At 40.0% G+C, this 25,071-nt stretch overlaps 1 protein-coding gene across 1 annotated transcript in view; it reads right to left on the bottom strand.

Annotated features, from left to right (window-relative positions):
• Positions 1-25,071, bottom strand: part of slc30a6 (solute carrier family 30 member 6) — a 148,721-nt gene that overhangs the window by 120,052 nt on the left and 3,598 nt on the right. The window contains exons 2-3 of the mRNA XM_078557300.1: positions 24,745-24,782; positions 4,186-4,272 (exon numbers count right to left, since the gene is read on the bottom strand). Of these exons, the coding sequence (XP_078413426.1) occupies positions 4,186-4,272; positions 24,745-24,782 (125 nt within the window). The remainder of the gene's footprint in view (positions 1-4,185; positions 4,273-24,744; positions 24,783-25,071) is intronic.

Below are 25,071 nucleotides of genomic sequence, written 5' to 3'. Positions count from 1 at the left end.
AATGTATTAACATCACTGAAACAGAGCACAACATCTTGCACTAAGTTTGCTCCTTGTCATTTTTAATTGACAGAAGTAACTCTGCTGTTCAGCTCAACGAAAGTGTGGTCTGAAACAGTGGAAAATTCAACATTGTTCAGGCAACCAGCATGAGGATGGATATGGACAGAGCCCGATTTGTAATAAAGCAAGCAGAAATGGATTTTCTGAACTTTTCAACTTTATTAGCTGGACACTTGACATGTATGCTGGCTGCTTTAGAATGAAACTGTGTCTGTGCATACCAGAAACTCATTTAGCTAAGAAAGTGAGAGGGGGAGTTAAAGGGAGAGAAGTAAATGAGTTATTTTACTTGAATTCTCAACTCTGTTACTCAACTGCCGAACACAACTGGCAGCAACCCAAATCACCTCATGGTTCCAATTTAAAATATTTTGCCCACTCAAATGAATTGGTACAATTTGAAAACCAGGGCAGCAGACACAAAGTTAACAAAAGAAGAAAGTTTCAGGGGTTGGGTCAATTTGTGTGCTGACCTGCAGCACTATGGAACAGTAGGATGTGGATTCATGCCTGCAGTTCCCCAATGACTAACTTCATTAGTTCAAGCCAGTCAGGCAGAAGTGCCAAGTAGAGCCTAGGAATTTGTCCATGGAGAAAGAACAGATGAATTATCCAAGTCCATTTTCATGCATATCTCAGCGATCATTAGGAGCATGGCATTGTTGGCCTTTAAACAAATGGAAAATAAACAGTAGAAATACATTGTGCATGATAAAATATAAGAGGCCTCTCAGTTTGAGTTTAGGTCAAATGGGGAACCTTATCCCACCTACTGCAGGCACCGAAAAATATCAAGCAATGCATACAGGTGATAGCAGCAAAGAGGACAACTAGAGTTTATCAATCAGCCAACACTGTCAAGAGTGTGGCTTATTTTTAGGCACAGGAAAAATGGAAACTGCGGGCCATATTTTAATTCCAGGGTCCTGATCCCAACATTGGGCTGAATTCCCAGGTCGTGAACCTGGAGATGGTTGTGATGGGACCCTGCAGGAGATTTGAGAAGGTGGCCACTTAAGCAGGCACCTTCGGGATTAAGGGCAGCAAGCGGGCTCTGCAGCCAGGAGGACAGCACCAGTTCATCTATGAGCTCTAGCGCATCAGGGGACAATCCAGACAGCATGTATAATGTGTCCTCAGTTGGCACTTTAATTGGCCTAAATGGTGGCAGATGTTGCCCCCACGGCCCCAAATATAGGCTGGAGGGAGGAGCTGTGGTGGCCTAGGCAAATAGGGTACCCACTTAGTACTGAAAGGGTTAATGGAGAAATTGAATTAAATGCTTAGGCCTAAGAGAAAAATACTGCAACCTTGAAGAACAATACCATCTTGTCTGACCACTGTTGTAGGATGAGCCCTGAGACATTCCATGTTGTTCTTTCTCAGGCCGAATGTAATCAAAGTTGTGATAAGCATTTGCGTAACCACAATGTCTGTTGTGATGGGAATGGAAATTTACTGGAACATGGATTGGTCAGTAAACTTATGCAAATAAGCGGATTGAGTTGTGCAAAATTTACTGATTGGCTGTAAAATGCTTTTAAGCAAGTGTTTGTGTATTCTACTTTGAGACAGTACAATAGCTCTCGCTGTATTGTTCTCCTTTGTGCACAAGTAATAAATGGGGTTTCTATGTATTAATGATGTCTTGGTGTGATTAATCTCCGACAGAACATGTCGGTAGATTGGTACAGCAGCTGGTAACAAGAAATTGCCGAGACGCCTGCCTCCAAATTCCTGCCCACCAACCACTGCTTTCCTGACTATACCTAAATGTGTTGGGAGTTGGCACGGAGAAGGGAAATCAGAGTTCAGCTTTGCTCATCTGCTGCTGGCATTATCCAAGACACAAGAGTGGGTCCAGTACAGACACAACAGGCCAAAGGACCTCCTTCTGTGTTGTAAATTTTCAATGATTTCTATGAGGTCTGATACCTACCCTCTGAGTCACAATGTGCATAGCCTAGGGAATTTATTTTAAAATGGCTTTTTAATCTTGCAATTAATTGAACTATTTTCATTGTGGCTTCTGTTAAGATAGTTTTTTATACTTTGCTCAAAAACGAAGTTAGTTAAGCTTTATGAAATACATTCTTAAAGCTTTTGAAAAGTAAAATAAAGTGTCTGAGGGATAGATAGGTCCAAAGCGACAAATGGAACTATCTTTAGGGGATCAAAAAATAAGAGCAGGCTGACCAGCGGTTAAGTTGATGAATTCTTCTGCAACAAAGCAGGAAGTAAAATTCATTTTAAAATGGATCATTTAATCATTGTACAGGAAGTGAAATAAAGATTGGGACCTATATATGGGACAAGAGAGAAGCTGAAATATCAAATGAACTTCAAAAAGAAATAAAAATGATTTTAAAAATCATTCAATTTTTAAATGTTCTTCTAAGGGAATGAGACCCCACACTTATAAAATTAGTTATTCAGGGCTGAAGAGGTTGCTCAGTAGTAATTATGAAATAGTTAAATTGTTAAAAACTCAGCTACTCTTGGTCAAACAGGGCTCAACATTGTTTTTGATTCTTGTAGCAAGAATAGTGAGTAAAAAGTTGAATTTCACTTCACACTAGCGACAGTGTGTCGATTGCATATGTGAAGACTGCAACAGTTAATTCAAGATAGGAGGTGAAAGTGATTGCTCTTGACATCAAGGCAACATCTGACTGAGTGTGGCATTAAGGAGCCCTGGCAAAATTGAAGTCAATAGGAATCGGGGGGAAAAAAACTCCCCAGTAGTTGAAGCCATACCTCACAAAGAGGAAGAATGCGGGTGGTTGTTGGAGGCCAACCATCTCAGCCCCAATATATTTTTGCAAGAGTTTCTCAGGGTAATGTCCTAGCTCAACCATCTTCAGCTTCTTCATCAATGGCCTTCCTCCATCTTAAGGTCAGAACTGCGGATGTTTGCTGATGATTGCACAGTGTTCAGTTCCATTCTTAACTCCTCAGATACTGAAGCAGTCTGACTTGGCAAGACCTGGATAACATCCAGGTTTGGGCTGATAAATGGCAAGTAACAATCACACCACTCAAGTGCCAAGCAATGACCATCTCCAATAAGAGAGTCTAACCATCTTCCATTCAATGGTATTACCATCGTTGAATTCCCCACTATCAACATCCTGGGGCTACCACCAACCAGAAACTGACCTGGGCCAGCCATATAAATACTGTGGCTAAAAGAGCAGGTAATTCACCTACTGACTCCTCAAAGAATGTCCACCATCTACAAGGCAAAAGTCAGGAGTGTGATGGAATACTTTCCACTTGCCTGAATGAGTGCAGCTCCAACATTCAAGAAGTTCGACACAATCCAGAACAAAGCTGCCTGCTGGATCAACACCCCATCCACCACCTTAAACATTCACTCCCTCCACCAATGATACAAAGTGGCAGCAGTGTGTACCATATACAAGATACACTCACCAAGGTTCATTTGACAGCACCTTCCAAAGTTGCGATCTCTACCACTTGGAAGGCTAAGGACAACAGACACATGGAACATCACCGCCAGCAAGTTCCCCTCAAAGCCACACACCACCCTGCCTTGGAACTGTATCGATGTTCCTTCATTATCGCTGGGTCATGAACCTGGAACTCACTTCCTAACAGCACGGTAGGTGTACCTACACCAAACGGACTGCAGCAGTTTAAGATGGCGACTCACCACCACCATCAAGGGCAATTAGCAATGAGCAACAAATGCTCACCCTGCTAAAGACACTTACATCCCAAAGATTTTTTTTAAAGTACACACTGCAGGAACAGGGCATCCATGACAGTAATTTCTAGATTTCTTCATTAAAGTTACTGTTATTTTACACAGTGATGGCAGCGAATGCAGACTGTTTTGCCATCATTACAGCTGCAAATTCACAGCCAATGCTTACAGTTCCAGGATGTGCTGTCACTACCTAAATTAGGTTACAACCCAGTACCTCATTCCGAATTACCCACTAACTGACGTGGGTGTCTCAAATAAATAAGTTATCCCTTTTTAACTGACATTTGATTATCAAAACTTGTCCTGCAACCTCTACAATTACACAAGGAATAAACACTTTAACTTAACAAGGCTATCGTAACTAGGTGCGTGTTTTGTACACCACTTACCCGTCTGTCAGCTGCCACCAGCAGGAATTCTTGTGTAAACTTTCCACCTAGAGATCTGTGAGTTTTGTGGAAAGGATGAATAGTTCCCTTTATAAAAAAAACAAAGATTCAATTTTAAGTATCGTCATATTTCACAGCAGAGAAACACTAATGACTTCACCATATAATCTGTGCTGACACTTCAGTGCATCACTACGAGGGTGCTGCAATATCAGAGGCATTAGCTTTCAGACATGAAATTAAACTGAGGATCATCTATTTTAGGTGGACCAAGAAATCCGATTGCATTATTCAAACATTCTTTCCTCAACCAACAAGAGCAGATTAACCAGTCCAAAGAATGTATGTGAACTCTCTGAAATGTACCAATGACATCACCTCAAATTGATAAAGCAATTAGCTGTTTCTCATCCAAGCTGTCTGCTAACCCAGCTATTGAGTCTTAGGCCCATGTAGAAGTTAGCCCCCTGTGCAACAAATTTAACCATATTAAAAACAGAGGTAGAGTTTTTCCTAGTTTGCGCTCATTCTTTTAGCACAACTCAAGTGAAATCAGTACTACCTGCCCAAAAGATCAGGTGATTTTAAACACAAAATATGTCAAACATAAGTAGGATCTTTAATACTGCTTAAAAAATCATTTTGCCCAAAACCAGCCCAAAATCAAATTAATGACAATGACGAATTTTTACTGATTGTGGCCGTTCAAAGAGGGTCTTCGAAATGGAGCCCATTACCACAATGGAATAGTAGGCATGTTTTAAAAGTCTTAGCATTTAAAAAAATATTAAATTTACTAAGAAAGTGACTTGTCTTTTTCAGTGATTAAAAACAAGGTTACTCACAGGTGGAGGATCACAAAGTTATTAAACATTTTTGTGATAAACCCATTTCCAGTTATATTAATAACACTGAACAAGGTTACCACTGATAAATAAAATGAATATTTTGAATGCAGAAAAATATATAGGACTATGTTCTATTAGACTGATACAGACATAAAATTTTCCATGTACTTACGCAAATGAACTTCAGTGGAAACTTGAAATATAACGGAGCCAATGCAACTTGTGCTCAATGACCCAATTGATCCCGAAAGTGGAAACTCTACCCCATTATAACTCATGGCAAAATCTGTTCTGAGCTAACCAGGCAAGTATCTAAAAATGTGATAATGTTACGAACATAAACTTTCTTACTGTAGGCCTTTGATGTAATTTTGCTGCTGATTCGCTAACTGGGTAAAAATGTCTTGCAAAGGATAAATTACCAGATGAAATAAGCGTTTAATATAGTGAGACACTGCTTTTGGAAGTCAGAAGCTGAGCTATGAAACGGTAGAACTCTCCAACTATCTCTATGAGACGTTGAACTGAAAAGTTCAAATAAAGACATGCAACATCTTGATTTCCAGGAAAGCTTCAGTATTAAAGATACATAACAACCCAGATTATGAAAACTGAAATTACAATTGGGTTACACTGCATTCAACAAAAAGCAAATAAATTTACCACAGCAATTATATTTGCTACTTCTAGCTCACTTTCACTATACATTGAACATGAAATGCCTTTAAACAAATGAACAACGACAAAATTGAATTACGGCCATCTATTTATTAATAGTGAAAAACATGGAGGAGATGGTGGTGTAGTGGTAATGTCACTAAGTAATCCAGAGGCTCTGGCTTTGGCTTTAGGGACACCGGTTCAAATCCCACCATGGCAGCTAGTGGAATTTAAATTCAAGTAAAGCTAGTCTAATGGTGACCATTAAACTATTGATTGTTGTAAAAACCCATCTGATTCACTAATGCCCTTTAGGGAAGGAAATCTGCTGTCCTTACCCTGCCTGGCCTACATGTGACTCCAGACCCACAGCAATGTGGTTGACTCTTAACTGCCCTCTGAAATGTGTTATGGCACAGTGAATGGTAAATGCTAAGTTTCTCAAATCCCAGAGGGAAACTTGAAACAGCTACCACAACCGTTTTTGCAATTTGTATTTTTATTTCGAGATGTGTGCCTTGAAGTCAGTAGTAATAAGTCCACCGAGTCTTCGAGGTTTTTTTAACAAAACTAGATTAAACATTTATTAATAAAAATGATTTAAAGCGCATACATAGGTCTACAAATCACTGCTATAACAACTCCTAGCTCCCCTAATTAATCTAACTTCCAGTTAAACCTCCGTTAAGGCTACAATAAAACAACATAGATTTCAACAGACCCAGGCAAAGCACACAATACCCTGGACTGTGATATTTAAAATTAATTCTCTTAACTTCGGTTCCTAGAGACAGCAGCTTGGTACATGGAGGCTGGAGGCTTTTCACACTTATTGGACCTTAGAATGCCTTCTTTCCTTACACATAACCTCATCTCCTTAATACATGTTTCTTCCTTTTTAGTGTAAATCCCATTATTCCAATAGGCCTTTGCAACTTTACTTTATCCATAATATAAATCCTTCATAGCACTCATTATCAGTAATCTTTGCGAAAAATAAATACACTGTTTGGTTTAGCTTCTGTGTGCTAGGTGTAACACCTTACCAAATCTGAAATTCACTACTCTGGTTTATCTAAAAATGCAAACATTCTTCACCTCACATTCTAAAACTTCAGCCATGTTTATGTATTTAGCATTTCAAACTTAGTTTCTCTTCTGATACATCAAAGCGCCCAGACCAGCTGTCTGTAATTCAAATCAAAACCCACACACACCTACACACAGAGAAACTAATCCAAACTCCACTATTAATCTACCTTTACAATAAATTACAATAATATTATGAAAATTATATTTTCAAGACAAATGGCCTAGTAAGCTACTCAGTTCAAGGGCAATTAGGGATGAGAATCAAATGCTGGCTTGGCCAGTGACATCCACATCCCATGAAATAAATAAATAAATAAAAAAACATTCCCTCAATGAACCTACATGATAAGTCACAGGAAGTGGTCAAAATTTAGTCAAATGAACGCAGGAATTACTTTGTCTAATAAATGACATGGGAGAAAGAGAATTTATTTATTAAACATATATTTTTTAAAAATGAGAAATTTGAATGCATGCTTTGAACTAGTATCTGGATTTTCCAGATTACAAATTGTGTGTTCACTTATCACTGAAAACCTACACCATCTGGAGAGATTACTAGGAGGCATGATAAATCATGGTCATTAACTGAAACATTATCCTGCTAATACAGAACACTGTATCCATTAAAGTCGGAAAGTTATGAAGTCCACCGTACAACATGTGCAAGCAAGATTCCATGCACTCAATACCGGTAATGGAGATTTTTCAGTGACATTTCAATTTGCCATACTTCGAGTAGCTCTTTTGTTGTCAGTTTACATCTCCTTTCACTCTAGCAGAGGCCGACACAAATTACTGGGTTTTACAGCATACAGGAGATGCATTATTTTGACTGCTATTGTAAAGGGGTACATTTTACACTTCATTTGTCACCGAGGAAGAGAGCTGCTCCCTGATTAACTCTTCAAATACAGAAAGACCTTTGTAACTCTCAAACTACACAAGACTTCTGATAATATAATTAAATTTATTTTGAACATCATCATCGAATACAATAAATAAGACAAACCAGTTAGGATACATGGGAAGGAAAATTATTCCTACATCTACTGACAAAATAAATCAATTTTCACATTTCATTTAAAAATTAATCTTAGCGTGTTCTCACACTACCAGCATGAGGCATGAATCAGATTAGTCTTTCAACTCATACAAACCTAGTTTTAAAACAGAATTCTTACTGGTGCATTATGTACAGGTTGCATTTCACAGTAAATCTGTGGTTGGAATATTTGTTTCTGAAGAACTGTCAGTTTAAAAACAAGACTTTGGATAAATGTGTTGTCCTTGGCTGTATTTATTTGCTACAATGAACTGCAGTGGTTCAAGGAGACACCCTTTTGAAAGGGTAAATAGGGATATGCAATACACGCCGGCCTTGCAGGTGACAGACACCCAGATACCAAGAATTAGTATAACTAATATTTTCATCCCCTGTAATGAACTGGAGAACCAACACTACATGCTTCTTATGGCTCTTGTGCCCTTTTTAATAACGGGACTTCCAAAGTTACACAGGGACAAGAGCAAACCAAATTCAGCCACGGAGTCTGTTCCACCATTAGATTAAAGCTAAACTCAAATTCAACTCCATTTTCCTAACTTTGATTCATTTCCTTTCCTTTGACACTCTGATACAAACCCATTGATCTGAGACTTGAAAATCTCAATTCGCCCAGCACTGACAGCCTTTAGGCAGGAAGAATATCAGGTTTTCACTATGGTTGTGAAATGCTGCTTCTGATTTCATACCCGAATGGTGCAGTTCTAATTTTAACATTTTGTCCCCTGGTTCTGGATTTTCCACCAGATGAAATGGCTTCACTGTATTGACTCTATCAAATCTCACTATCATCATTTTAAAAACTTCTATTAAATTACCCTTCACCTTCTAAACTCAAGGGAATACATGCAAAGTTTGTGCATTCTGTCTTCATAATCCCTTCACTACAACCTAAGCAATTTCTTAAAAGTATGCAGTCTCTAAGCAGAAGAACAGAAAATAGTATTACACAAGTAAACCTCAGAAATCATGGTCCTTGGTTCCTATTCATTCAATTATATTATTAGCAACACCAGATAGTTGAAATACAGAAACAGGGTGCGAGTATGTTACCCCCAACTACAAGCGCATAACATTCCCCTAAATTAGTGCAGGTACCGTTTCCCTTTTTTATATTCTGTTAAGATCTGCACTGAAAGAATAAGCATTTAAATTTCCCTCCCCAAAGACCTCCAAAAAAAAAAATCAGTGTTAAAAATGGCAAACATTAACTGAAGAGTAACTAGGAGTTAGGTGGAAGAATGAACTGCCTTGAGAAACACTCTGTAGAAATATGAGCAGCTCAAGGAAATGAAGATGGCTTAGTTACAACAAAGATATTCTTAAAAGATGGAATGGCAAAGGGGAAATAAAAAAAACTTGTAGAGCAGGCAAAAATAAGTAAAATATTCCAAAATGTATGCAAGACAGCACTGAAACATAACCAGACAATAGAGGTATTAATTTATCCAATGCTGATATTTTGGAGCATTTTGTATTATAGATTATTTTATTTTATTTTATTGCATCACAAGAAAGCTCTATTTAATGTCTTGTTGGATGCAATGCACAACAAACATTACTATAAGCACCAAAGCATCATTCAAATGCTACACTTGAAGGAAAGTAACAGAAGTTTACATTGCACCTGCGCTCCGATTTCCCCCCACACCCTCAGCTTCTCACCCATCAGTGATCCGTAGTCAGGCATGAAGCATTGCAGAGCTTGGCGATAGCTATGATCATGAGTAATGAATGTTAGTACGATCGTGCAAATGAATAGCTAAAGTATTCCCTCAGTAGCACAGGAACAACCAGTAGCAAAGAATAAGATAAATGCCAACATTTTAATGTTCTGATAGGGTATGTTCTGATAGCAATATTCCTAATATTTTATATATGTCCACCTTACTGGTTCAAGACTATTTCCCCCCATGGTATTACACTAACTTTTCACACCTTTCCTCATTTCACTGTACTTGACTAATCTGAAAATATTCTCTTATTTTTGATGCAGTATTTTCCCCTTGCAATTGATGAATTGAAACACAATTTGCACTTTTGAAGTTGATCAGTTTGCCAATGGCTCCACCTAGTGGACAAGCCCCAGATTTTCCAGATACAGTCTTTTCTCAGGTGCCCACTTTCCCATTATATGCCTGTCAAACTATACATTCAGGAGCAATTTCAGACTGTTATCCTCATAACAATGATCCAAAATATGCAGTGTGGGTTGGGTACAAAATTAAGTCACCCTATGTTAAATTATGCCAACTGTATAACTTGCTCTAAAGTGGTGAATACGCAGGAACGTTTGTTAGCTTGTTTTTAAACTCCCACAGCTGATCAGTTTTTGGATAAATATTTAATTGACTACTGATTTAGGCCACATGACACAGGGAGACAGAAACATCAGGGGTAAAGTCATCAAGTGCTCTCACACATGTTGGTACTTGGCAAAGAGGAGCACTATAGTGAAGCACTTTGGGACATTTTACTACATTAAAAGCACTATATAAATGAAAATTATTGCTGTTTTATAGTTAGCATTGAGCTTCTAAGACCGTAAAAACATAAGAAATAGGAACGAGTAGACCATTCGGCCCCTCGAGCCTGCTCCGCCATTCAATAAGATCATGGTTGATCTGCTTACGTTTCGAATTCCACATTCCCATCTACCCTGACAACCATAAGACCATAAGACATAGGAGCAGAAATTAGGCCATTCAGCCCATCGAGTCTGCTCCGCCATTCAATCATGGCTGATAAGTTTCTCAACCCCATTCTCCCGCCTTCTCCCCGTAACCTTTGATCCCCCTACCAATCAAGAACCTAACTATCTCGGTCTTAAATACACTCAATGACCTGGCCTCCACAGCCTTCTGTGGCAATGAATTCCATAGATTCACCACTCTCTGGCTAAAGAAGTTTCTCCTCATCTCTGTTCTAAAAGGTCTTCCCTTTACTCTGAGGCTGTGCCCTCAGGTCCTAGTCTCTCCTACTAATGGAAACATCTTCCCCACGTCCACTCTATCCAGGCCTTTCAGTATTCTGTAAGTTTCAATCAGATCCCCCCTCATCCTTCTAAACTCCATCAAGTATAGACCCAGAGTCCTCAAACGTTCCTCATATGTTAAGCCTTTCATTCCTGGGATCATTCTCGTGAACCTCCTCTGGACCCTCTCCAGGGCCAGCACATCCTTCCTGAGATACGGGGCCCAAAATTGCTCACAATATTCTAAATGTGGCCTGACCAGAGCCTTATAAAGCCTCAGCAGCACATCCCTACATCCCTGCTTTTATATTCTAGTCCTCGCGAAATAAATGACAACATTGCATTTGCCTTCCTAACTACTGACTCAACCTGCAAGTTAACCTTAAGAGAATCCTGGACTAGGACTCCCAAGTCCCTTTGCACTCCAGACTTCTGAATTCTCTCCCCATTTAGAAAATAGTCTATGCCTCTATTCTTCCTACCAAAGTGCATGACCTCACACTTCCCCACGTTGTATTCCATCTGCCACTTCTTTGCCCATTCTCCTAACTTGTCCAAATCCTTCTGCAGCCTCCCCGCCTCCTCAATACTACCTGTCCCTCCACCTATCTTTGTATCATCTGCAAACTTAGCCAGTTGTCTTAACCTTTGATTCCCATGCCTAACAAGAATCAATCTACCTTTGCCTTAAAAATTTTCAATGACCCCGCCTCCACCGCCTTCTGAAGCAGAGAGAGTTCCAAAGCCACACAAACCTCAGAAAGAATTTCTCCTCATCTCTGTCTTATAAGGGCGACCCCTAATTTTCAAACAGCGCCCTCTATTTCTGTACTCACCCACAAGAGGAAACATACTTTCCATAGCCACCTTGTCGAAGCCATTCAGGATCTTGTATACTTCAATCAAATCACCCCTCACTCTTCTAAACGCTAGTGGAAACAAGCCCAGCCTGTCCAACCTTTCCTCATAAGACAACCCATTCATTCCAGGTGTCAATCTAGTAAACCTCCTCTGAACTGCCTCCAACACATTTACATCCTTCCTTAAATAAGGGGGCCAAAACTGTACACAGTATTCGACGTGCAGTTGCACCAATGCCCTGTTTAACTGAAGCATAACATCCTTACTTTTATGTTCAATTCCTCTCATAATAAAGGATAGCATTCCATTAGCCTTCCTAACTACTTGCTGTACCTGCATACTAACTTTTTGAGACTCGTACTGGAACACCTAGATCCCTCTGCACCCAGAATTATACAGCCGTTCTCCATTTAAGTAAATCTCTGCTTTTTTGTTCTTCCTGCCAAAGTGAACAACTTCACATTTTCCCACTTTAAACTCCATTTGCCAGATCTTTGCCCACTCACTCAACCTATCTATATCCGTCTGCAACCTCCTCATGTCCTCTTCACAACATACTTTCCTACCTATCTTTGTGTCATCTGCAAATTTATCTACCATGCCTTCACTCACCTCATCCAAAATGTAAATTGTAAAAAGTTGAGGCCCAGCACAGACCCCTGTGGGACTCCACTCATCACATCCTGCAAATCCAAAAAAGACCCTTTTATGTATACTTTCTGCCAGCCAGCCAAACTTCTATCCATGCTAATATGTTACCCTCTACACCATGCGCTTTTATTTTCCATAATAACCTTTGATATGGCACCTTATCAAATGCCTTCTGGAAATCCAAGTACAATACATCTACAGGCTCCTCTTCATCCACAGCACGTGTTACTCCTTCAAAAACTCCAATAAATTGGTTAAACATAAGTTTCCTTTCACAAAACCATGCTGACTCTTCCCAATTGCCTTGACCTCTTCTAAGTGCCCAGCTATAACCTCCTTAATGATCGATTCTAACAACTTCCCCACGACAGTCGCCAAGCTAACTGGCCTGTAGTTTCTTGTTTTCTGCCTCCCTCCCTTCTTGAAAGACCAGAACAAATCGAGGGAGAAAATACACTTGAGAAACATAACCACATAAAAAACACAGCTTGTATATGCATTAGTGAATGCAGTATTGAGGACTTATTAGCCATCTAAGATGTAGGAAGTCCACATGGGCAGAACTCCAGACTGATATCCAAGGATAGTGTGAAGAGCCACAACCTACAATCAACTTAGACAGAGCATGAGACAAATGAAAAACTAGTGCTGCTAATGCAGAGGATAAAGGCTAACCTGATCAGTACCCACAGATACTTTGTCTTCACAATATAAATTTTTCCATAAGAACTGGAGGTAATATTGTTTTATAGAAACATAGAAACTTGAAGCAGGAGTAGGCCATTCGGCCCTTCGAGCCTGCTCCGCCATTCATTATGATCATGGCTGATCATCCAACTCAATAGCCTGCTCCCGCTTTCTCCCCATACCCTTTGATCCCTTTCACCCCAAGAGCTATATTCAACTCCTTCTTGAAAACATGCAATGTTTTGGTCTCAACTACTTTGTGGTAACGAATTCCACAGGCTCACCACTCTCTGGGTGAAGAAATTTCTCCTCATCTCAGTCCTAAATGGTCTACCCCATGTCCTCAGACTGTGACCCCTGGTTCTGGACTCTCCCACAATCGGGAACATCCTTCCTGCATTTACCCTGTCTAGTCCTGTTAGAATTTCTTTAAGAAAAGAGCCTACTCTGAACATCTTCAAAACAAGTATCCTGTAATGCTTTTGTAAATGAGCTATTTTATTTCTGCTCTTTGTACATGCAAAAGTGGTAAGTTCTTTGAGAAGCTAAGTATCCCTTCTGCCTTTTCACTCCTCGAGGTGCCAACTCCTCAGGCATTCAGCTCCAAGAGCATCATCTGCTCTCTCCATTATTTAAATTTTAATTCTTGATGTGCAAGCCTAGAGAGTGTTATCAACCTATCTAACTCTGGAGGGAATCACGGCTGAATGCAAACTAGTTTTTACTCAACGTCCAGAAAAATGCATTTGCTGGCAGGTGTAATTGGGTAGAGATCAGGAACAAAAGCCTTGATTAATGCCTTTCCCTCTCTAGCCCAGTGGAACCAAGGTAGCATCCTAATTACTGCCTGGATGAGGTCAGCCAACTTTACCACCATAAATCATTTCAATCCTGGGACTTTCCAAGCCTTAGGACAGAAATGGCTGATACCTTTATACATGCACTAATCAAAAGACCGATGCGTAGCTCTGCAGATTTATATCTAATTGGCAGGAACATGCTGCAAGTAGACACAGCTTCATATTCTTCACTTCCAGCTTAATTAACATCTTCTCTAAGTCCCATCTTTACTCGATTCTCTGATATTTCTGCCAGACTGCCCAGCTAAACATGGCTGTTCACTTTATTTTCCCCTTTACTATCAGAAGCTTGTAATGTCACCTTGTCATTGTAGCTCAAGCAATGGAAATAGGATATTCATTCATAAGTAAGGATATTACACAGCAAATCATGTCATCATCGTCCAATTAATTTACAGCAGAAGACAATTCACTATACTTAGCAATATTTTTAAGCATTTACACCCAGGATTTGGGCAATGGTGACAAGGCCGCATTCATTAGCTATCCCAGTTTGTCCCGAGGTGGTGGGGCGTCTTCTTGAACCACTTCAGTTTTCGAGATGAAGGAGCTCCCATAATCCTGGTAGGAAGTTCCAGGATTTTGATTCAGTGGTAATGAAGGAACTGTAATAAATGTCCAAGTCAGGATAGCGTGGGACTTGGAAGGGACCTTGTAGGTGATGGTGTTTTCATATGCCTGTTGTCCTTCTAGCTAGTGGAGGCAGCAAGTTTGGGAGGTAGGCAACTAATGAAGTCTTGGTGAATTACTGCAGTGCATCCTGTGGATAGGAGACACTTCAGCTATGGTATGTTGATGGTGAAGGAGTACATGGAGATTTAGGCTGGTGGATGAGGTGCTGATCTAGTGCACCATTTGGCCCCGGATGTTGTTATGGCTATACTCATTCAGGCAAGTAAAAAGTATTTCATCACCCTCCTAATCTGTCCCTTGTAAGTGGTGGATAGATTTTGGGGAGTTAAAAGGTTAGTCCTGCTGTAGAATACCCAGCCTCCGACCTGCTCTGGTTGTCATGACATTTACATGTCTGGTTCACCCTTCTTTCTTTCTCTCTCTCCAATAACAGGAGAAGAATTTTAAATTTGTAGCGATGGATGACAAGAAACTAATGTAAGTCAGGATGATGGATAAGTGAGACTTGGTGCAGGATAGAATAGAGTTATACTAAAATATGAGATGAAGTTTATGGTCTCCTGAGGGGAAATAATAAGTTGGAGATGATGCAGTAATTGCACAGACCAAGATCATGAGTGGGGTTTTTGAGGAGTAAGGTGGTCGCTCTGATGGTTTTGATAAAGAGGTGGAACTATTTACAATGTCAGCTATCATAGGGACTAGAAAAAATTGGTTGCTCCTCAGTTTTGCAGAGCAGGAGGTAGACCTCATGGATGAGATTAGCTTAGAGAGGGCATAAGCAGAGATGGGAGACAGGTAGGTTCAGGGCTAGGGAAGGAGATTGTGGTAGAGAAGAAGGTAGGCTGAAAACATTTGGATGTGGTGCAGTCAGTTTTGATGATGGATGGATAAATCAGGATTTGGATAATGATGACAAGGCTGCATACACTAAAGTCTTCAAGGAGCAAGAGGACATACCAGGAAAGAGAGTAAAGGTTTTTATGTAATCAAGGGCATCAGAGGTGAGGTTGAGTGATTGCATCATGCACAAGTGTAGTTGCAGTGTGAGCTACCCTATTCAGATATACATATACATGCAAGATTAAGGTTTGGTTTAATCTCATATGATTAAGGTTTTTGTATTCTTTTGATTTATAAATGGCTTGTTGATTTGAACCGTAGTTAGAAATAATGAAATTGTTCATTTCCAGGATGCTTTAGGATTTACTGTTTTAGAACACAATTGCTGACTGTTTTTCCACTGAATTGCAGGATAGCTGCTGACTTCTTTTGTGACTGTTATGATATCACTTTGAGGGAATATGCATATGAGCAAGTTACAGAATGTAAAGCAGCATGTGACTAGCGGCGAGTAGAATGTGTGTAGGAATTGCAGCTGTGCTGTCTGTGAGTAATGGTTGCTGAATGCCTAAAGAAAATCTGTGTACTGAGCCATCCTGTAACGCATCTTCAAAGAAATCAAACCGGCATATGGTTTAACAGTCCTATGTGAGAGATTGGTCAGTTTGCATAAAGTAGACACAGAAACACAACATGATGGCAGTGATGTGAGTTTGAAGACCATAGGAGGAGCCACAGACAAGGCAGTAAAAGCTGCAGGGCCAATGAGACATCCTCAGGTGCCACTCCTGCTCAAAAAACAAAGGTGTGAAACGGGGAAAAACCTGAACTGCAGCCAAAAAAAAGAGGGAAGAGGGTAAAAAAAACACAGCAGCTCCACTGGTGAACCTCTCCAGGGGGTGGAGAGGTTACAAATCCCCTACACATCGGGACCATCTGTAAAAGGCAGGGAACATCATGAAGATGACCACCAAATTCCCCAACAATTAGAAGGCCACAGATGTCTTATCCGAATTTAGGCTTCCCAAAGGATGAAATTATGCTTCTTAGATTTATCCATCACAGAACCAGATAAATAAGCAGTGAAAATAAAGATAGCCATTGGAAAGGAGGGGTTGTATAGAATCAACACTTCGGGCCTGTCTGAGGAGGATTAGGAGGTCCCCATTAAGCTATGGAACAGCTTTGTATGAACTTCAGGATTCACTGTTTGGAGCTGATGTCTTGCAGACAACAGCCACAAGAATCAATTGATCAGTTCATCAGCAGGTGCCATGATAAGGGCAAGGACTGTGATTTTTCAGAAGCTGAGCTGTCTGAATGCTGTCTCAATGGAGCTGGTTATAACTTCTATGCCAATCGAAGCCTTACGAAACGATCTTTTGGAGAAAGAGGTCACGATATTGACACAATGCTAAAAGATAGCAGAAAATACGAAGCCATTGTGACTGGACAACACCACTTGCGAGCATTAGGTGCAGCTACCAGTATTGATGCAGCAGCCAGGACGCAGAAAGCAAGCAAGCAAGCCATGAGGGAAGTGTGGACTATTGCACCCACCGCAAAGCAGTCCTGTGTTTCATGATTTTTGCAAGGTATGCAGTGTAAAACAACATTGGACTCACCTATGTAGGAAACTTGGTTCTGGAGGTGTGACCAGAGGATACAATAAGATACAACTAAACAAAACCTACGTGCAGCATACTGGTAGCAACAACAGGGACCCGCCTAAGCGCAAGCACGTACACTAGGTTAGTGGACAGATAGGCCAGGCTGCAGATCCACAGTGGAAAATATTCAACTGGAATGTGAAATATTCCACCTTGTGAATGTGACATGACATGTGGATGAAGTCAAACAGTTTGAGGCGTTTGCTCCTCACAGAACTGAGAGTTCCGAAGGAGAGTCAGATTCAACTCAAAACATCAACTCCGTTTCTCTCTCTACAGATGCTGCCAGACTAGCTGAGTTTTTCCAGCACTTTGTTTTTATTGAGAAGAAAAATGTATTCTACAATACTACGACCCATGAAAAGAGACAGTCTTGGAGGTTGACACATCTCAAAAAGGGTTAGGAGCATGCATTATGCAAGGTGGCAAACCAATTGCATTCGCCCTCAAAAGTCTATCACAAGTACAATCCAATTATTTGAACATAGAGCGTGAGATAATCACTCTGGTATTTGGCATCACAATGTTCCACACAAAACTATTTGGTAAATTATTTGGTATAACTCATTGTGGAAAATGATCATAAACCATTGGAAATGATTTGGTGCAAGCCACTGACGAGTGCGCCACCCGGACTACAACAACTTCTAATAAAAATACAGGGATACGACTTCAAGGTCTGTTACAAATCAGGTAGCAAAATGGTTACTTCAGATACACTGAGCAGGCTAGCAAATCAAAAAAAGGCTGCAGAGGTTTTGCTAGACCTACAAGTAGATGGTGTAGATATCAAAGTAGAAGATGTACTCAATGTTCATCTGATGAGTTTTGGTCAATACAAATGCAACCAGCTTCAGGAAGAAACAGCAAATAATCTACAACTGAAGACATTATGGAGACTTATTGTAGAAGATTGTCCTGATACACTACAAGAAGTGACAGACACCCTCATATGTTTTTAGCCGTACTGAGATGAACTAAGTATTTCAAGAGGCATGATTATCAAAGGGAAACAGATGCTTTTATCTGAAGCCCTTCGCCAGGGCACATTATCATAGTTACATCAGAGACATATGGGCATTAAGCGAACAAGGCACCCAGTAAAACTGTGCATTGGCCAGGGATCGATGATGATAAAGAAGGTAATGAGGATGTGCAAAGAATACCAGAGTCACCAACCACATCAACATAAAGAACCTCTATACCCTCATAAGACTCCATCATACTCTTGGTCTAAAATTGCAACAGATGAGTCACTATCTGTGATGATGACTTTCTCCTAGTCACTGATTACTATTCCAAGTTTCCAATCATCTGACAATTGAAGGACACCTCAAGTGCGTCTGTGGCAGACACAATGAGTGCAATATTCAGTTTGTTCAGTGCACCTGAAGAGATCATATCAGACAACGGGCCACAATATATTGGCAGACCTTTTAGGGACATGTGTGCTAAATGGGGCATAAACCATGTGACAGCCTCACCACACTATCCCAGATCCAACGGTCTTGCCATGCAAATGGTTCGCACTGTTAAGCCATTGATCATAAAATGCAGTGAAACAAATCAAGATCTCAGTATTGCCATGTTACACTTAAGAGGAACACCTTTAAATATGGGCTTACTGTCACCAGTGGAAATCACGTTCAGAAGGCAAGACAACCTTGCCAAGTCGTCATCTGTCCAATTTCTCAGAAACACAGGAGGAACTTCTCAAAAAACAAGGGAGAATGAAGAAGGCACACAACCAACATGCAGGTGTGGAACTACCTAGTCTGCGCATAGGACAAAGGATTCATGACATACATCCTACCTGGTTATCCACGGTAGTATCCAAAGTATGCAGTGAGCCTAGATCCTATGAGGCCACAACATTGAATGAGGCAATGTTAAGGAGAAACAGAAGCCAGCTAATTGTACAACTGTATAACACCCAGCACTCCAACTGCATCTAAAACACATCCAAAGATAAACTCGGAAAGCGAAATTGTGGAAGACCACCTTGAAAATAAACAGCACTCCAATAATACACAGGGTGCCAACACACCTACAAGTCACGAACATCTAAATGACAAGTCTAGATCTCAGGAAGGTCATACCATAGAGATCCAGAAGGATTAGTAAGCCATCTATACACATACAGACTCTTAAATTCTTAAGCAGAGATCTATCTTTTGTGTAAGTAGTTTTCACAACCACCCTACTGCATGTATTTTCGTTGCTAATGTATGTAATGTTTATTGGGAAAATAAAAGGATGTTGTGATATCACTTTAAGGGAATATGGAAATAAGCAAGTAACCAGGGTATAAAGCAACATGTGACCATTAGCTAGCAGTGTGTGCATAGGAACTGCAGCTATGCAGTCCCTGAGAGTAATGGTTGCTGAATCCCTGAAGTAAATCCGTATGCTGAGCTATCCTGTAATGTATCTTCAAATAAACCAGTCCTCTGTGAGAGATTGGTGACTTTCTATAAAATAGACACAGAAACACAACAGTCGCCACATGAGATATGAAGCAGGACAACAGACAAAATGGTAAACAAGTTAGCATTTTGCAGAAACTCTCTTTTCTGGGGTCTTGTTCACAATAATACTTGTCGTATAATCAATCCAGATTTTGTGTGTGACTAAAGATTTCAAGAGAGACAGGAAGGAAGATGAAGATTATGTCTCTACCTTAAAAATAGGGTCACTTTTTAAAAAAATTTAGCCATTGGATGTGTGTGGGATGCCCCCAGAGAGCATTTAAGAGTCAACCACATTGCTATGTGGTCTGGACTCACATGTAGGCCAAACCAGACCTTCCCTAAAGGGCATTAGTGAACCAGATTGGGTTTTTATGACAATGATTTTGTGGTTATCAGACTTTTAACTCCATTCAAATTTCACCATCTGCCATGGTGGGATTTGAACTCAGGTCCCTAGAGCATTACCCTGGGTGTCTGGAATACTAGTCCAGTGACAATACCACTAATGCCATCGCCTCCCCCCATTGTATGATCACTACCTGACACTGAACATGTCAAGATTTTGTGGAAAAACCAAACATTGAAGTTGCAAATCATATTTATTGTCAGATTCAAATTCTGTTACAAGGGCCAAAGAAAGTGAAATAGGAAGGCAGTAGAAGGATATGGATGGTGTGGAATAAGGAAACAGTTGTACTTAATCTCATCAGTGTGTTTCCAAAATAAACTGACAATTCCTTACAAGTATAATTTCTCATGTTCAGGACATTCATTTTGTATGTAAATATTCTAAGACTGGAGAACATAGGGGCAAGTTGGCAGCAGCAAACTGTAGGATGCTGAAGCTTATTTGTTATAATAATGCAGCTTACTATTGCAGCGCACACTGGTGAAGCTAAACCAGCTAGAACGACCTACCCATTAAGAAATTGGCTTCCGGGACTATCTTGAGCTGAATGGAAAGAACGTTAACTTCCAATAACAGGTCTCTCCCCATCAGGTATCCTCACTGAGCCAGACTAAACGGTTAATAATCAATACTGCCCTGGAGTACTGTAGACCTACCCAAATCACAAAGTAGATTACACAGCCTGTAACAGAACATTATTTTGATTCCAATTTCTCTTCACTTGTTTTGTAATGTTGGAACCAACTAGATTTTAAATGAACCTGTCTTGTTCTGCCTCAAGGTGCGTAGTAATTAACTGATTTTTAAGTAATTCACAAGTGCAAATTTGAGCCCACACTAGAGTGGTGATTCAACCCCCCTTCCAGGTAGCATGGTGAGTAGCTCATAAAATCTGATCGAATTGCCACCACCATCCTCTTAACTACAGCATAGATGCACATCATATCAATCCAAATAATTGTGTCACTTCAAGTGCAACTGTTTGACTCTCTGTACAACAGTAGCCTGATCATGGTAGGCACCAACCTGTATATATGACACAGTCACATACCTATTGTCTGTAACCTTAGAATTTATTCACCACATATTAACAGACATTTGCCTTCAGTGTGTTGACACTTTACCATGTTAGTTCATGATGTGGTTTTATTTAGGAACCAACAGCGGATGACTACAAAGCTAATAAAAAGGGAGAAAATTGATTATGAAAGTAAATTGTCAAGAAATATAAAAACAAACAGCAAGAGCTTCTACAGGTATACAAAAAGAGGGTGGCTAAAGCGAGCATGGGACCCTTGGAGGATGCGACTGGAGAATTGATAACAGGGAACAGGGAAATGGCAGATAGCTTAAACCAATATTTTGCATCGGTCTCCACAGTGGAGGACACTATAAACATCCCAAAGATATCAGATAATCAAGGAGCTAATGGGAGGAAAGATCTTGCAACAGTCTCTATCATGAGGGACAAAGTATTTGACAAACTAATGGGACCAAAGGCAGACAAGTCACCAAAACCTGATGGCCTGCATCCAAGGTTTTTAAAGTAAGTAAGTGGCTGCGGAGACAGTGGAGGCATTGGTTGAAATATTCCAGAACTCACTGGATTCTGGGAGGGTCCCAGCAGATTGGAAAACCGCTAATGTGACACCCCTGTTCAAGGAGGGAAGGAGACAAAAAGCAGAAAACTATAGGCCAGTCAGCCTAATATCTGTCATTGGGAAAATGCTAGAGTCCATAATTAAGGAAGAAATAGCAGAAACTTAGAAAAGCTTAACGCAATCAAACAGAGTCAACGAAATTTTGTGAAAGGGAAATCATGTTTGACAAATTTGCTAGAGTTCTTTGAGGATATAACAAGCAGAGTTGATAACGGATTAATATAGTGTATTTGGATTTCCAGAAGGCATTTGATGAGGTGCCACGTAAAAGGTTATTGCACAAGATAGGAGCTCACAGTATTGGGGGTAATGTATTAGCATGGATTGAGGATTGATTAACACACAGAAGACAGAGTCGGGATTAATGGGTCTTCTTCAGGTTGGAAAAACGTAACTAGTGGTGTGTTACAAGGATCACTCCTAGGGCCTCAATTATTTACTATCTATATTAATGACTTGGAGGAAGGGACAGAGTGTAATGTGTCCAAATTTGCTGATGATACAAAATTAGGTTGGGTAGCATGTTGTGATGAGGATATAAGGAATCTTCAAGGGGATATAGATAGGTTGAGTGAGTGGGCAAAAACTTGGCAGGTGGAGTTTAATGTAGGTCATGCACTTTGGTAGGAAGAATCAAAAGGCAGACTATTATTTAAATAGAGAGAGACTCCAAAAAAGTGCAGCACAGATGGATAAGGGTGTTCTTCAGCATGAGAAACAAAAAGTTAGCATGCAGGTGCAGCAAGTAATTAAGAAGGCAAATGGAATTTTGGCCAGTATTGCTAGGGGGTTAAAGTTTGAAAATAGGGAAGTCTTGTTACAACTGGACAGGGTGTTGGTGAGGCCACACCTTGAGTACTGTGTACAGTTTTGGTCCCCATATTTAAGCAAGGATATACTGGCATTGGAGGCAGTTCAAAAGAGATTCACTAGGCTGATTCCTGGAATGAAGGGGTTGGCTTATCAAGAACGGCTAAACAGGTTAGGCCTTTGTTCATTAGAGTTTAGAAGAATGAGGGAGAGTTGTGGAGACTAGATCACTGAAAGTATTTAAAGCAGGTAGATAGATTTTTGAAATATCTGGGAGTTGAGGGCGATGAGGAGCTGGCACGAAAGAGGAGTTGAAGCCTGGGGCAGATCAGCCACGATCTAATTGAATGGCCAGGCAGGCTTGAGGGGCTGAATGGCCTCCTCCTGCTCCTGTTTCTTATGTTATGTTCAATGGTCTAGGTGGTCATGTTTAATGCCACATATCACTCTTATTCTTCACCAATTACTTAATCCGAGCTTTATGGAAGGGCTTTTCGCAAAGGTGCGCAATGGTTGCAAGATAACACCTCCCTTACAAGGTTTTTACCATAATATTGATGTAGGATGGAGAGACAGTATTAAACATTGCTACTGTGTATTTCTGACTATAAAATCTGATCCTATAAATAGCTTGAGATGGAAAAAGTTTAGCAGTAAGCCCGAACCAGGTTATACATGTACTTTTAATCCTGGGACTCCAAGTCAGGTGAAAAATAACAGGCAGAAGCCTCAATGGAGCTCCTAAACACCCCAGCACAAAACTAGCCTTACACTTAAGAACAATAGGTATAGATGAACATCAGAGTGAAAAGTCAAATTAGGATTGCTTCAGTTTATGATCAAATCTCTAGCTGCCTTTTACAACCTTTGTTAGGTAAATACCCAAATAGCTCCTACTTCTGGTAATCTGGTCTAAGACAGAGGTACCAGATATTTTCCCTTGCTTAGTGGTGAGCTTGCTTCAGATTTCATGGCAATGCAACAGGTTTGGTACTGGATAAATAAAAGCAAAATACATATAAATAAATAAAATAAAAATCCAAAAAGGAGTCATATACAACTTGAAACGTTAACTCTGTTTCTGTCCACTGATGCTTCCAGACTTGCTGAGTATTTCCAGCACTTTCTGTTTTTATTTCTGGTACTGGATCTCTATTTGTTCCCTTAATCAATCTAATGTTTTAATCTAATCAATCATGTTTTATCTATTCATTAACCTTTCGTCAAAGCTGAAAACCCCAAGCAGCAACATGCTCTTAGGTCACATGCACAGAAAGTACCATAAAGCAACAAAACTTTAAAACTATTTGTTCATACTATTCATTTTACATTCAGTAACCATTTTCTTTCCATATCTCAATACCACACACATTTAAAGGTGCAGATGAATAACTGAGCTCTGCCAATGCTTTTGCTCCATTGCAGAGTTTGAGAAAAACTGTAACCGTTCTGTTCCACTGAACTGCTATATCAGTAATTTGCTCAGCAGCCATAAGTGGCTCACCTCCCCCTCATCCATTACTCCATCTACAGGGGATGGTGGCACAGTAGTAATGTTACTGAACTAGATTCCAGAGGTTAAGACTAACATTCCAGGAACACCCATTTCATCAAAGCAGCTGGTGGAATTTAAATTCATTTAATTAATAAATCTGGAATAAAAAGTTAAGTTTCAGTGAGGGTGACCTTCAAAACTACTGGACTGGTAGTCCTTACCTGGTCTGATCTTCATGTGACTCCAGACCCACAGCAACGTGGTTGACTCTTAAGTGCACTCTGAGATGGACTAGCAAGCCATCCAATTTTATCAAGTGGCTACAGAGAAATCAAATAATAAAACCAGACTGACCACCCAGCATAAACTTTGGCACAGTAAACGACAAAGGCTAGCTGGACCTGTAAAGTTCTTCTCATTAACATCCTGGGACTTGTGCCGAAATTGGGAGAGCTGTCCCACAGACTAGTCAAGCAACAACATGACATAGTCAGACTCACCAAATCATACCTTTGCAGCCAATATTCCAGGCTCCTCCAGAACCATTCATGTGTCCGTCCTATAAACAGCAAACCCCCACTTGCTCCATTCCCTTCCATACTCTCCCATCAACAGGAAAGATTTCAAAACTACATCTGTACTCAAGAAACTGAAACTAACTGAAAACACTAACTCAAAGTTTCAGTTAATTAACACACAAAAAGCAGTGTCAGATGCCATCAGTTAAGAGACAGAGGTGCTCTTGGGTATCAAGTCATCATTTCCATGTAAATTTCCTCAGACAACATAGCCACAACCTATCTGACACAAGTTTTGTACGACTAAAGAAAAGGGAGAAAAATTGGACACTGTTAAATGTTGTACTTACCAAAAGATAAGTACTGGTATCCTGTTTTCTCCTGTGACCTGGAAGATCATGAAAAAATTGGTTAAGCAGTACAAAGATTTGCTTAAGTCATTTTAAAAGAACCTAAGAGGAAAATATCAAACAGAAAAACAGATTAAATACAATATAAACAAACTTTCTTTTTAAAGCGCCACAAATAATCCTTTATTTGAATGTGAGGAATTTTTATTGTAATCTTGGATTTTCCCATTTGGTTTCTCTTTCCTGCTTTTCAAAGCAGGCGGAATGTTATATACTGAAAACATCAGCAGTGCATTTTGCATTTTTGCAACAGCAGCAAAGAAAAAG

This window comes from Cetorhinus maximus, chromosome 14 (assembly GCF_964194155.1).
Source record: "Cetorhinus maximus chromosome 14, sCetMax3.hap1.1, whole genome shotgun sequence".
Taxonomy (NCBI): Eukaryota; Metazoa; Chordata; class Chondrichthyes; order Lamniformes; family Cetorhinidae; genus Cetorhinus; species Cetorhinus maximus.
This window is presented reverse-complemented; position numbering and strand designations above follow the sequence as displayed.